The sequence below is a fragment of the Bolinopsis microptera genome, chromosome 6 (assembly GCF_026151205.1).
Source record: "Bolinopsis microptera isolate Bmic1 chromosome 6, MBARI_Bmic_1.0, whole genome shotgun sequence".
NCBI lineage: Eukaryota > Metazoa > Ctenophora > Tentaculata > Lobata > Bolinopsidae > Bolinopsis > Bolinopsis microptera.
This window is the reverse complement of record NC_087077.1, coordinates 17,682,970-17,695,321: the sequence shown is the minus strand read 5'-3', so window position 1 is coordinate 17,695,321 and position 12,352 is coordinate 17,682,970. Positions and strand designations below refer to the sequence as shown.

General features: G+C 39.3%; 3 protein-coding genes across 6 annotated transcripts in view; 1 reads left to right on the top strand and 2 right to left on the bottom strand.

Annotated features, from left to right (window-relative positions):
- LOC134816567 (uncharacterized) overlaps positions 1-12,352 on the top strand; it is a 31,694-nt gene that overhangs the window by 15,372 nt on the left and 3,970 nt on the right. Inside the window, exon 6 of one of the 2 annotated variants that reach the window (XM_063825471.1) lies at positions 2,195-2,239. The exons of the other annotated variant lie outside the window; for it this stretch is intronic. Coding sequence (XP_063681541.1) covers positions 2,195-2,201 — 7 coding nt within the window. The 3' untranslated portion in view covers positions 2,202-2,239. The remainder of the gene's footprint in view (positions 1-2,194; positions 2,240-12,352) is intronic. 2 annotated transcript variants of the gene reach the window in all.
- LOC134816742 (uncharacterized) lies at positions 4,553-8,321 on the bottom strand. 2 transcript variants are annotated; one of them, XM_063825729.1, is made up of 13 exons: positions 8,161-8,321; positions 7,820-7,991; positions 7,514-7,691; positions 7,285-7,394; positions 6,987-7,146; positions 6,667-6,851; positions 6,328-6,569; positions 6,039-6,165; positions 5,761-5,914; positions 5,470-5,650; positions 5,120-5,321; positions 4,848-4,971; positions 4,553-4,663 (listed from the first exon to the last, which is right to left on the bottom strand). In XM_063825729.1, exons 1-13 carry the CDS (start codon positions 8,316-8,318, stop codon positions 4,569-4,571), a joined length of 2,088 nt encoding a protein of 695 aa, XP_063681799.1. In that variant the 5' UTR covers positions 8,319-8,321; the 3' UTR covers positions 4,553-4,568. The 2 variants fall into 2 exon arrangements, with proteins under 2 accessions (XP_063681799.1, XP_063681801.1); XM_063825731.1 differs by lacking the exons at positions 6,039-6,165; positions 6,328-6,569 and having other exon boundaries at positions 8,161-8,318.
- On the bottom strand, positions 8,654-10,639 carry LOC134816743 (uncharacterized). Of its 2 annotated transcripts, XM_063825732.1 has the most exons (8): positions 10,539-10,639; positions 10,235-10,314; positions 9,905-10,080; positions 9,684-9,799; positions 9,426-9,500; positions 9,200-9,274; positions 8,885-9,034; positions 8,654-8,726 (listed from the first exon to the last, which is right to left on the bottom strand). In XM_063825732.1, exons 1-7 carry the CDS (start codon positions 10,631-10,633, stop codon positions 8,896-8,898), a joined length of 756 nt encoding a protein of 251 aa, XP_063681802.1. In that variant the 5' UTR covers positions 10,634-10,639; the 3' UTR covers positions 8,654-8,726; positions 8,885-8,895. The 2 variants fall into 2 exon arrangements, with proteins under 2 accessions (XP_063681802.1, XP_063681803.1); XM_063825733.1 differs by lacking the exon at positions 8,654-8,726 and having other exon boundaries at positions 8,890-9,034; positions 9,426-9,497.

Sequence of the window (12,352 nt, the reverse complement as noted above, 5' to 3'; positions counted from 1 at the left end):
TAGAGTTAATACTTGGCCTGTGAAGGCAGCTCCACATGCTGGAACTATATCCCCCACCTTACTTTAACTAGACACATTCCCTACTTGTTATCAATTGTAACCGGTTTTACTGAGAATAATTGAGCAAACTGCACACTGCTCTCAATGAAATATTGGTCAGAAATATCTATGTACGGTAAATGTTCTGGACTACGGATTTTGATGTATTTGTGATTCATGGACATTTAAAACAGGCTCACTAGTTATCTACTACCGTACATCAGATATAGCATAACGATTACAGATATAACATAAACAGTGTAGTGCAAACCGTATTTATTTCCTAAAATAGTAACACTGTTACACGGTGCTACCTTCAAATGAGGATAAAAGAAATACTATACAGTGCATATCATCAAATACAATATACTGTTACGTAAGTACTCATGGAATTTAGAAATACGCACTTACGCAATACGCAGGTTGCATTTCACAATAACACAGATTCGTATAAGATCTTTTATCAAAACTTTTAACATACCACTGTTCATTTTAGTTAACAATGGTAACTTGGTAACCAATGGTAACTTACCAAGCCACTGCTGTACTATTACTGTGTACTGTGTATTATAGTTGGTGTGCGGCGCTGAACTGATCGAGTAAATCGTTAATTTCACCATGTACTTATCCCACTAGGCACTAATTGATAGCTTATTACTTCGTGTTAGTATTACTATTTTGCACAGATCCGTGTCAGGTTGCATAAACAATAAACATATGGTTAAATTGAAATATGAATTAACTGGGCGGCGCTTGGCCTGTCACTCCGCCATATCTACATGCTTATAAACAGTAAAGACTGGGGTCCCCAGGTTGTATGGAATATGATAAAATACGCCATCACGGATCGGGAAATTGAGCGGCCATCCACAAATTAAAAGCGGCCGCATTTCTTGTTATAAATTGGTAAAATGGAGTACGCTTGAATTTAATGACAAAAGTCCTTACTTTTGATTATATATCGTGCAACACAAATTAGTTCATGAACAATGTTATATAATAATTTACTCCTTATCTTAACTGATTTTCCGGGTAGTGCCTAGTTTTCATTAAAAATTTTAACACTGTTAAAAACTTTTTAATTAAAACTAGGCACTACCCGGAAAATCGGTTAAGATAAGGAGTAAATTATTATATTCAAGATTGTTCATGAACTAATTTTTGTTGCACGATGTATAATCAAAAGTAAGGACTTTTGGGCAATTCCACCGTGACGGACATCACGATTTTGCTATTTTTAAAAGTTCAAACGAATGTTGTGCTCAGGAACCTGGAACAGGTTTAACTGTTTATTAGTCCACATTTAACCTTTCTCTCTTTCTACAAGTTGTGTGAACATTTCAGACCCCCACCATTATTACTTTCTGAGATAGCACCCCTGTGAAACTGTGACGGAACATAAATATTAAATATGACACTTTATCTTAGTGTCTACTCAGATGGTACCCAAATCTATAGGGATTACGGGTGGAAGATGAATCATTAAAATTCCAGTTACAGCATCTTGTTCCCTTCATTGTGCTGATTCCGGGAAGCATTCTCTTTACGCCCTCATCATACTGTAGAATGAGATATCGTTCATTAAAAATTGAGTAATCTAGGCCTGTCAAGGATTGCAGCCTAATTAAGAGCTGATCAGTTGCAGCTACTTGTACCATATAAGGGATAACTGAGGTCACGTGACCGCTAATCCTATCACGTATAATGTAATGTTAACTCTAAATGTAAGGCACAATTTAATGGTAACTCAAATTGTAAAATACAAGGTAATATTAACTATAATTATATCATATATTTTTGAATGATTTCTTGTTATTCTGGGAATAATATCTTGTCCACTGTGATAATGTTCAATTGAACAGTGCACTTTTACATATTCGCCGACCGTCACTAAATTATGTCTCCCAATTAAATTTCATAAATCAGTGCCTAGTGGGATACGTACATTGTGAAATTAACGATTTACTTGATCAGTTCAGCGCCACGCGCCAACAATAATGTCATTTAGAATATCGTGCAAAATAACTTTGGTAAGCTAGGAGCATGGGCGACAACTGTGTCCGTGGGTAACCCTCGTACGTTACTACGGGCTGTAATCGGGTTGTTAGGTCATCACTCTTATCACTCTCACATTCTTAAACTGATTTATTTTCAGAAGTTGAAGCAAGTGCTGGGTGAAAGGATGAACATGCTCGTAAAGGTAACTACAGATAGCTGAATTTCATTTAGTGAGGCAAGGCAATTATAGGTTTAAAACATGTGAATTATAGAGTGATTATAATTTATCAGAAGTTTTTCGATCCCTCTCGAAAAAAACCAATTTTGTTGTACCGGTTTTCTCTGTATATACCCAATTCAAAACATTCCGATACCCAAGAATTACTCCGAGTGAAGGAATATCTGGGATTATATCCGTCCAGAGCTAAGAACCGGTTGTGACAGTGGTGCCATGCTCCATTTGTTTTGGAACAGAGCTACTTTACATAATATTCAGTATGTATACGTGTCGGCGGTTTTCATAAAATGTTTGGTGTGTCAAGAAACTGGTGTGTCAGGAAACTGGTGTGTCAGGAAACTGGTGTGTCAAGAAAAATAAAATATTACATATTTAATAATATAGATTAATAATGGTAATACCTCAATAATCTGCAAATAACAAGATGGGGGCAAAATTCACATTTCACATTCGCCACAAAAACTGTTAGAGATAGTATTATGGCAATGGGACGGATAATCTGTGCAAGTTTGAAGTGATATCTCAAATTTGGCACAAAGAAATTCGCCCAAACTTGCACAGATTATCAGTCTTATGGCCATATAACTATATGGAAAGTTTCAAATAAATCATATATTAGGATCTGGATAAAATCGAAAATATACTCTAAGTTATTTACTGAAACACTAGATTTTCGATCATTTTATGTGGTACAGTTTTGTAGAAAGTCCTTCTGAACTGTTGTGTTTGGGTGGATTAGTGAGTAACGCGCATTGCTTGTAACCTGATTGTATGCATTCAAAATGCGCGCGCGTATATATTGCGCGGCCCAATCACTGTACGTATCACAGTGGAAAATGTTGGCCATTTCGCAGATTTTATTTTTGCAGCGATAATCGCACTCCCTCGCGATTATCGCGCGATAATCGACTCCTTGTGCGATTATCGCCTCATTTTGCGATTATCGCGCGGTTATCGCCTCATTTTGCGATTATCGCCCCCCCCCTTGTGCGATAATCGCCTCATTATGCGATTATCGTGCGATTGTCGCCTCAATTTGCGATTATCGCAGTATATAACGAGAACCTAGCTGCCACATCTACAGATCTACTGGAGCCATTTCAGATTTTCAGTGGTAACATAAGTTTATAATTAAAGTTAAAAGATTAACAGCAGTCGAATATTTAGAGTTGACAAATTGACAAAATGCTGCGTTGACAAAATGGCTACGTCAAATGATCAAATAGTTACTCTATATGATTCAATTGTAAGCCCACATAATTTAATTTTGGTCAACGTTGATTAGCGGGTTTTCATCTTTAAGTTAATATATGATTCATCTCATGTTCGTTGACTAATTTACCTATTTCTAGCTAGAATCCAGAATTCTTCCAAAATATCGAGAGCTCAGATTAGACTGAGAGGGGACTTTTTGTTGTGACTTCCCTAGTCACCGCTTATTGTGCGGCCGGGCGCGTCATGCCCGAACCTCGACAGCCATCATCCCGAACCGTTTATATTATCTGACAGCCGCTTTCAAATGTGTTTAACTTAACGATTAGATTTATATTTTTAGAATACTTTTCCGTTAGGCTTATAGCATGTGATCACCTCTAGGGCTCAGGTTACCATTTTGACAGTTAATTCAATGCTCATAGTATGTCCTGGCCTTATCGTTTAACTTAGATCTGATTGCTTGTGACGAGATGATGTATTTCGTTTGTCTCTATCCATCCCGGTTACGAGGCCTATCGAGCTGGAACTGTTACTTAAGGGTGCCCCAGTGAGGCACACTTTATATATATAATAATGATAACATATACACTAATTTGATCCATCGGATATTAATATTCACGTCTAAGTATTACTGCTATGAGTATGACATAGTGTATTCCTGCTCGCATCAGAGTTATTTCCGATGTCATCCCAATTCAGTTATCTAAGGTCTAATTTTTACCGGAGAAATTGTCAGCTCAATCGTTATCTTCGATTCAAGTGATTCCTTGCGCTCAAAATTGTCCCGCACTCGTCAAATTACATCCTCTGAGAATTATGGCGAAGTGGACAAAATTGAATCACCCTCGCGCGGCGACAAAAACTTGCGTGATGCGCGGTTTCAGTCGCAGTCACTACTATAACGAAAAAATTTTAATGGCAAAACATAAGCGGCGTTTTACATAATATGTGGCGAATATCATTATTGATCAAGTAGAAAATATGAACAGAGGGTGAAGCATCACCAAATTAACAATCTTTCAATTTTAGGCATATAGCAGATTGTCCCAAACACTAAATCCATCATGATTGACCCATTTCAGTCACACAGCTTGGATTTCACTTTCAACAGGTATTTCCGTGTTGCTAGCTCGCACTTTTTCACAACTCGGTCTTCGTCATTACGAACATGGTCTGAAAATTTATGTTGCTTACATTTCTGTATTAAAGTGGTGGTCGTCCACATATTATGTACTCCCCCTCACCTTCGATGGTTAAGTAATATATGAACGACCCCTTACACACTACTATTCAACGTGTGGAAATCAAAATTTGATCTCAAACTCAATTAATTCTAAAAGCCCAAGTTATTTCTTACTTGTCATGTGTTCGTGATTCTTAAAAAGGGAGTGAGTACTCTCACCACCTTGCTCATTGAAAGATCCAGAAAACATCCCCCAGAGCTGTATCTGCTCCAAAAAGTGGTCTTCAAGGAGATGTATCTGGTGGAGGTGGTGTTGAAATGATGTTGCAATTTTAAGAGTTCGGTTGGGCCGGAGTTTCTTATAAATATGTCATGAAAATAACTTTCTTCCAGGCTATTTAGGGGTTGGAGACAACAGGTAAAGCTATAAGAGATAACAACAATACCTTCACCGATGTGGACTGACCAAACTTTCGGTACTCTGCCAAGAAGAGGTCCCTGGCCTTGACAAGAGTTTCGATCTCACGGGGACTCTTCACTTTCCCACTTTTGCCACCGAGAACTAAGAGATCTCTATACGAGGACTTAATGCGATCCAGTGCAAGGAGCCGTTGCTGAAAGTGCAGCTTGTCCTGTGGTCTTATCTTCCTGTCAACACAGAATCGGTCAGTCACAGAAGCTCGTTATCAATACAGAATTTTAGCCTTCAATCACAAGTAAAAAGTGGTAGTTATTTCACTATAAACGACAACCATTAGTAACATGAGTTAAATCGCACTGATCTCACAGAACTTACTCGTTTTTATAGAAGTGGTCTGTCCAAAATTGAGTGTGATTGGCTTTAACCAAATATCCTGCTCTCACGCCGGTCAGGGACACACCATGGTATGCCTCAGGAGTGACATTGATGCCCCTCAAATATTGCTCATACTTCGAGGAAAGGGGCCCACTGTTGCACTTCGAGGCCACACGGTTACCTAAAATGTACAGTGCCACACTTATTTTCTTCAACTCATTATATATCAGTTTGCAAAGCCTCCAATTTTTCAATAATGAAGTGATACATTCATCGATGAATCTACATTACCTTGTTCGATGCGCAGAATCATGGCTCCAAAGTCTGTCGTACTGCTGTAGCTGTTGGGAAGAAACCCGTCTGCCACATTGCAAGCGAGTACAAAGTCTATCTCCTCGCACAGTTTACCGTACTCTGTCCACAGAAAAGTCCCGACTTTGATGTTCTAAAGGAAGTATCAAGAGTCATGACAATCAGTCAAATAATTCTAGTACCTAGTTCTATTTGCCACATATCAGGAACAGCATGAGCGGTGTTCGAATAAAAAACTGTGAGCTTCGATCACTTACTATGTGCAAGAACGGAACAGCGACCCAGTTTATGAGATAATCAGAATCCTCCCCGAAACAGTCTGTGATGGGTCGTGAAGCAACATTCATAAACTGGGCTTGGGATCTCGGGTTACACTGAGTCATTCTGATGTGGAAAAACTCGATACTAACAGTTTACAGAAATGGTATACATCTATCGAAATACATACATGGTATACAATATACATCGAGATAAATGTTTGTACTTTGTGAAATGAAGGAGCTGCAATCAGCGAGTTAATGACTGGTATTATAAGTTTATAAGTACCTCATATTAGCATCAAAGTTCTGCATAATTCCCGCAAAAGTTCGGGGCTTGCAGAGAGCTCTCTGGCTTCTGGGTACTTGCATCAGGTCTTTATGTACCTCGCACAGTGGACAGGGGAACGTCCCATTGCTGCCCATACCCAGCATAGCCCACAGTGCCTTTGTGTCTGCACAGAGAATCATCTTCACATGTGCTCCACAGAAGACAAAGTTCTTGAGCTGTGGTAGGTCCCGGTTAACCACCTGTAATGTTATCTGTCTCATGCCTGTCCAGTTTTTAAAGTGTAAGCTGTTAATACAAATAAGCTCAAGTTGAAGTCTAGATTTCATGAAGAAATACCTTAAATATGACCTCCATGTTCCTGCGATGGTCCGGAGCTTCGGTGTACACCAGCATTGGGTGGGCATACGAGCTGTTACACGAAGGCTGGTTTAGCACATTGACTGCCACTTTAGTGGAGCTCGTGTCTGCGTCTACAAACAGCTTAACATGTATAGTTTTGTCAGTTCCCACATCTAACTGGCCTGGAATATATAGAATTCAGCTGGCTGTTAATGAACTATGTGATAAAAACCGCTAAAAGAACTGCCCACCTTGACCTATTTAAATCAAATTAATTTTTTGTAAACAGCTCTATAATCTCTAGAAATTTGAAATACCGGTATTCTTCAAGGTTATAAGTGTTTTGGTTAGCAGTTCCTGTCCATCACAGTAGGCTACTGGGGTACGTCTTGCTAACAGCTCACCACTTTTAGTTTCATTTTTATCATGTGCTGCAGCTTTATGGGAAAGAGAAACCATTGCACTCATATAGTTCACCTTAAAACATGAATGATGTTAATTTTTGATGTACAATATATTCTATATTTCAAAATCTGGGTTGTGCTATGCTATATGCTAGTACGCCATGACACCAAAATGATATATAATTGGTTTTGAGTTCAACTGAGCACTCACGGTGTATAATTCTTCCATTGACTTGATTTCCTTCTCTGATTCCATTTTTATATCATATTTTTTTAGCAGTGGCCGCAGGTTGTTTCGTACATTGGCTGTCCCCGTGTTAGCTAAAAATTGAGTCAGCATTTAATTTATTGCGATGAAATCTATTGCACACTAAGAATTAACTTTTCCACCCGCTAAGTTGTAATGATAATGACAATTTGTATCGTTCTTAACAACTTACATTCAGCTTTGAACATAGCAACATGAAGAGCATCAATTCGTTTCTTACAGTCAACGCCAGCCAACGCCTGTACATACTCCCGCTGCTCTTTAGAGAGTGATGTTAACTCCGCAGTTCGGATCCGTTTGGTCACTGATTCGATATCAGAGTCATTAGATTTTGAACAGCTTGACTCAGCCTGCAAATATTCATGTTGATTGAACTAAATTGCCTGTAGGGATTCGTTCAGTTTCAGTATGGCTATGATGGCAAACTGCGGAAGTGATATACAGTTTAACTTATTACCGATAACGTTATTCAGGATACCTGGCTCTCTACTATATCCTTGAAGACATGAGTGTGCTTCCTTTTAACACTGTCAGCAGGAGTTTTTATTTCCTTGTGCGGCTTAATGATAGTGGTGATGAGGAGGGGTTTTCCCTGTGAACCCTTCACCTCAAAGGTTGCTCCCTCTTCAAAGCACTTATCTAGTAACGACCTGCAGGATTACACGGATGATCACCTTCAGATGTTTAATATTCACAAGTTCAGCTCTTAAATATCCTTTTAAAGTGCTACACTCAACCCACTCTGATCCTACTCAAGTTACGACTGATGATGTTTTATAGTCAAAGATGCAGACAGCCTGTGTCTTATTAGTAAATTACCTCAGCACGTGGTGAAAAAGTTTGTCTCCCGGATCGGTATGTTTGATAAAATCAGCCAACAGTGTTTTCTTCATGTGACCGAATGAGAGCAGATGTTCCTTTACCGTACGGTCGGACAATTCATTCTCTTGTTGACAGAGAACACACGGGCAAAGCATTTTGTTACTATAATGTCCGTGAAGGTTAAGTTCTTGAGGCTAAACTTTACTTGAAAACATTTCAAATGTTGGGATGTGATAATTGATGAAATATCGAGAGAGGGGGAAGGGTGAAAAGAAAGCGAGCAAAAAGAATTAAAGAATTATTAGTATAAATCAAGAGGCTTTCATATGAACATATTGGCACGGGTGTAGAGTTGAGCCTGTACGGAACCTAGTAGTTTCAGATCCTTGTTTAACTTGCCGTACAGCAAGGTCATTCACTACTTTAGCCCTGGCGAGGCACATAGCTCACTCTACAACTCCGTGTCAAATGTTTCATATATACCAGCCAAGTTCACAAGATATATCCTTGTGTTTGAGAAGAGCTCGTTAGAACTGCTTCTTTTCCCTTCAGTATCCCACAGTCTATCAAAATTAGTGTCACAAAATTGGTATCATAAAATTAGTTAATAAATTAGTATCACAAATAGAGTTAATGAATTAGTGTCACAAAAAAAAGTTAGTATCACGGAACAAACATCACATAATTTTTCAAAAATTAATAATAAATTCAGTGTATTTACAAGTTTTATAGTTAAACTGAACCTCCCCAACGCTGTCGGAAAATCTCAGTCGCAGTGAGCTTCTTTTGAGAGGCCTTTTTTTTCCTCTCAGCAGCCATGCGGACTCTGGCTTCTATGACAGATTCGGGCCCCCAGTTGTCCGCACTGATACTGAAATTAGAATGAGTGAGGCAGGGACAGGGAGGGAGGGCCAGGGAGGGAGGGCCAGGGAGGGAGAGCCAGGGAGGGAGGGCCAGGGAGGGAGAGCCAGGGAGGGAGAGCCAGGGAGGGAGGGCCAGGGAGGGAGAGCCAGGAGGGGGGTTCACTGCCTAATACCTGGATGCTGCTGAATTAATCCGTGATCGTGGTTGCACAGCACAGACTGGTGTACCGTGACTGGAACGGGACGGTCTGAAATAAATATGGTGTTAAGATTTCATCACAAATGATATAACGCATCGCCAATCTTCATAAGAGTCCTTTCTTATCAATAAAATAACTAGTTGACTTACCAAAACACCACATACATTAACTCATTTACTTTTATGGCTTAAAAATTTACCCTGGCCCATTTGAACTGACGGAGGGAGTTCGCGAGCGAGAGCGGATGGGGTCAGGGGTTCTGATCAGGATACTGCTGCAATATTTAGATGTGTTATATATCAGTTTTAAATTTGACTAAATATTGTTAGCCTGGGTACAAACATATTACATAACCCTGGCAATAACATTACAATGGAATTAAACTGCATACTAAATGACGATTTTCAACCATTTCAAAAACATTGGACACCGGGTCATATTTATTCTGCTATGCTACCTGACGGGTGCTGGGGTCGGAGAGGGTGCTTGGTGGAGGAGGAGATTGGTCCTCATCTCCGCAATTTCCGCCGCCTTTTCGTCCAGGACATGCCGCATGGCATTGGTCACACAATCCTGAATATCACTATTTTAACAGCTTTGTTTCAACAGGGATTCAGTGGATCTCATATCATGACAGATGAAATTTGATTGTTCATATGTGATACAGGTGCAGCTTACCTTGCAGTGCAATGCGTGCAGTGGATCTGTCTGGGTACCAGCAGCAGTAACTGGGGGATGATCCGATGCTGCTCTCTGCTTCACTGCTGCCCCCTTCCTCTTGCATTTCTTGTCAACAGCATATTTCTTATATCGTAGCTGGACCTCCCTCACCCAATCAGAGTGTACGCCACTTTCTGAAATGTATTCATCTCCTTAATGATTAAAGAACGATTTTTACAAAAGATATATCGATCAGAGTTGTCATTTGTTAAGCCATGATGTTTTGCGAGAACTTCTCTAGTTCCTAATAAGAAGTGAGGCAATGGCAAGTGATAAAAACTTATTTACCCTCGATATGGCAGAAACGTGCCACAGCTCGTTTTATTTCGGGAACCGCTTCGAGAGTAGGGAACCTGGCTCTCATGTGCCTGAAGAGTAAAATTTGGGGGGGGGGGGGGGGCCAACCATATTAAAGTATATTAAAGTATATCCCCGGGTCAAAATCGGAAAAAATCCTACATTTTAATATACTTTAATATACCTACAATTAGAAGATTTATATAATTTCACTTACAACTCGTGCAGATTGCAGGTCGAGTCAGCAAAAATGTAGGTAAGAGGAAACAAACAAGTTCGATGTATAATAACTTACAACCAACATCTCCTGCGGAAGCCATCGGAACCAAGTGGTCTTAACTGTCGTGTTACAGTTAACCCTGCGAACATTTCTGTCCTGCTTCCACTCATGTTCTCACTAATGTGATAATCGATATGAACGTGCTTAATTTCGTTCTTTATAACAACAAATGCAATCATTTAATTCGATCGAGCTGTCAAGCAGATTACGGTATTAGGTGAATAGTGTGGCCATTGGTAACGACAATAGACAAGTCACTTGGTGACATGATACCGATTACCGCACGTGTGTAAGTTGTAACATCTTATACACTCTTACAGAGATATATCTATATTCGATCCAAGCACTCTCACTTTTGAAAACTGAAGTCGAAGAAAATATTCTGATCCAGGTCACACTAAGAGGTACAAATCATAACAAGTAAAGTTGGCTGGTAACTAAGCGCTAAGTGAGCGCCCTAGTAGCGCTCGATTCATAATTTGATTTTCGTATAGTTCAAATCCAACAAAAGTGCGCGGCTCACCGCGCGTGTCAAACTTGAAATGCAGTAATGAACTCCGTGTACTATTTGAATATAATATTGATATAATTGCCATCGGCAGACAGAATGAACAATATGTATTGATTCAGATTCTTATTCATGTATAAGATTTATTTCCATAACGGAATTATGAGATAATTTTCGAATTACAAATTGAATAGAAGTTTATGTTTATGGTTTCGGGTTTGTCGTAGGGGCCCAGGGGTCATTCGTAAATAGCGTTTGCGTCCGTTAAACAGGGGGAAGAGGAATGAAATTGGAAATATGAAATGTTGATGCTTGTGTTTACTTTCGCCTTTGAAGGTTATAGTTTGATTGTAAAATGTAATTGTGAGGCCAGGGTCAAACTCAAAATGAAAATGCAGGATCCGCTGCGCGCGGCGTCAGGCACAAGGTTTAATATATATATCAAATATAATATTTTTTATTGCTGTTCAACCATAATTTTGATTCAGTGCAGTGTTGAATGTTGATGCAGTATATGACTCACAGTATGTCAAAATTAACTCATCATTTCACTATTGCATTATCATCGCAGATTTTAGCGATTATCACTATTTAATGGCGATTATCGTGCATTTAGCGATAATCGCCAATGTTAGGCGATAATCGTGCGCAATAATCGCATGTTAGGCGATAAACACGCGATAATCGCATATTGGGCGATAAACACGCGATAATTGCATTATCGCTTTTATGCAAGAATAAAATCCAGATATTTTCCACTGTGGTATCTGCACAGTGGAAAATGTTGGCCATTTCGCAGATTTTATTTTTGCAGCGATAATCGCACTCCCTCGCGATTATCGCGCGATAATCGACTCCTTGTGCGATTATCGCCTCATTTTGCGATTATCGCGCGGTTATCGCCTCATTTTGCGATTATCGCCCCCCCTTGTGCGATAATCGCCTCATTATGCGATTATCGTGCGATTGTCGCCTCAATTTGCGATTATCGCAGTATATAACGAGAACCTAGCTGCCACATCTACAGATCTACTGGAGCCATTTCAGATTTTCAGTGGTAACATAAGTTTATAATTAAAGTTAAAAGATTAACAGCAGTCGAATATTTAGAGTTGACAAATTGACAAAATGCTGCGTTGACAAAATGGCTACGTCAAATGATCAAATAGTTACTCTATATGATTCAATTGTAAGCCCACATAATTTAATTTTGGTCAACGTTGATTAGCGGGTTTTCATCTTTAAGTTAATATATGATTCATCTCATGTTCGTTGACTAATTTACCTATTTCTAGCTAGAATCCAGAATTCTTCCAAAATA

Coding starts and splice junctions, on each gene's coding strand:
- LOC134816743 (XM_063825732.1), bottom strand. CDS start 10,633: ATGAGTGGAAGCAGGACAGAAATGTTCGCAGGGTTAACTGTAACACGA. Junction 9,275..9,425: donor GTCAGTTCAAATGGGCCAGG/GTAAATTTTTAA, acceptor TATTTATTTCAG/ACCGTCCCGTTCCAGTCACG. Junction 9,035..9,199: donor ATTAATTCAGCAGCATCCAG/GTATTAGGCAGT, acceptor TTCTAATTTCAG/TATCAGTGCGGACAACTGGG.
- LOC134816742 (XM_063825729.1), bottom strand. CDS start 8,318: ATGCTTTGCCCGTGTGTTCTCTGTCAACAAGAGAATGAATTGTCCGAC. Junction 7,992..8,160: donor CTTTTTCACCACGTGCTGAG/GTAATTTACTAA, acceptor GTAATCCTGCAG/GTCGTTACTAGATAAGTGCT. Junction 7,395..7,513: donor TGCTATGTTCAAAGCTGAAT/GTAAGTTGTTAA, acceptor CTCAATTTTTAG/CTAACACGGGGACAGCCAAT.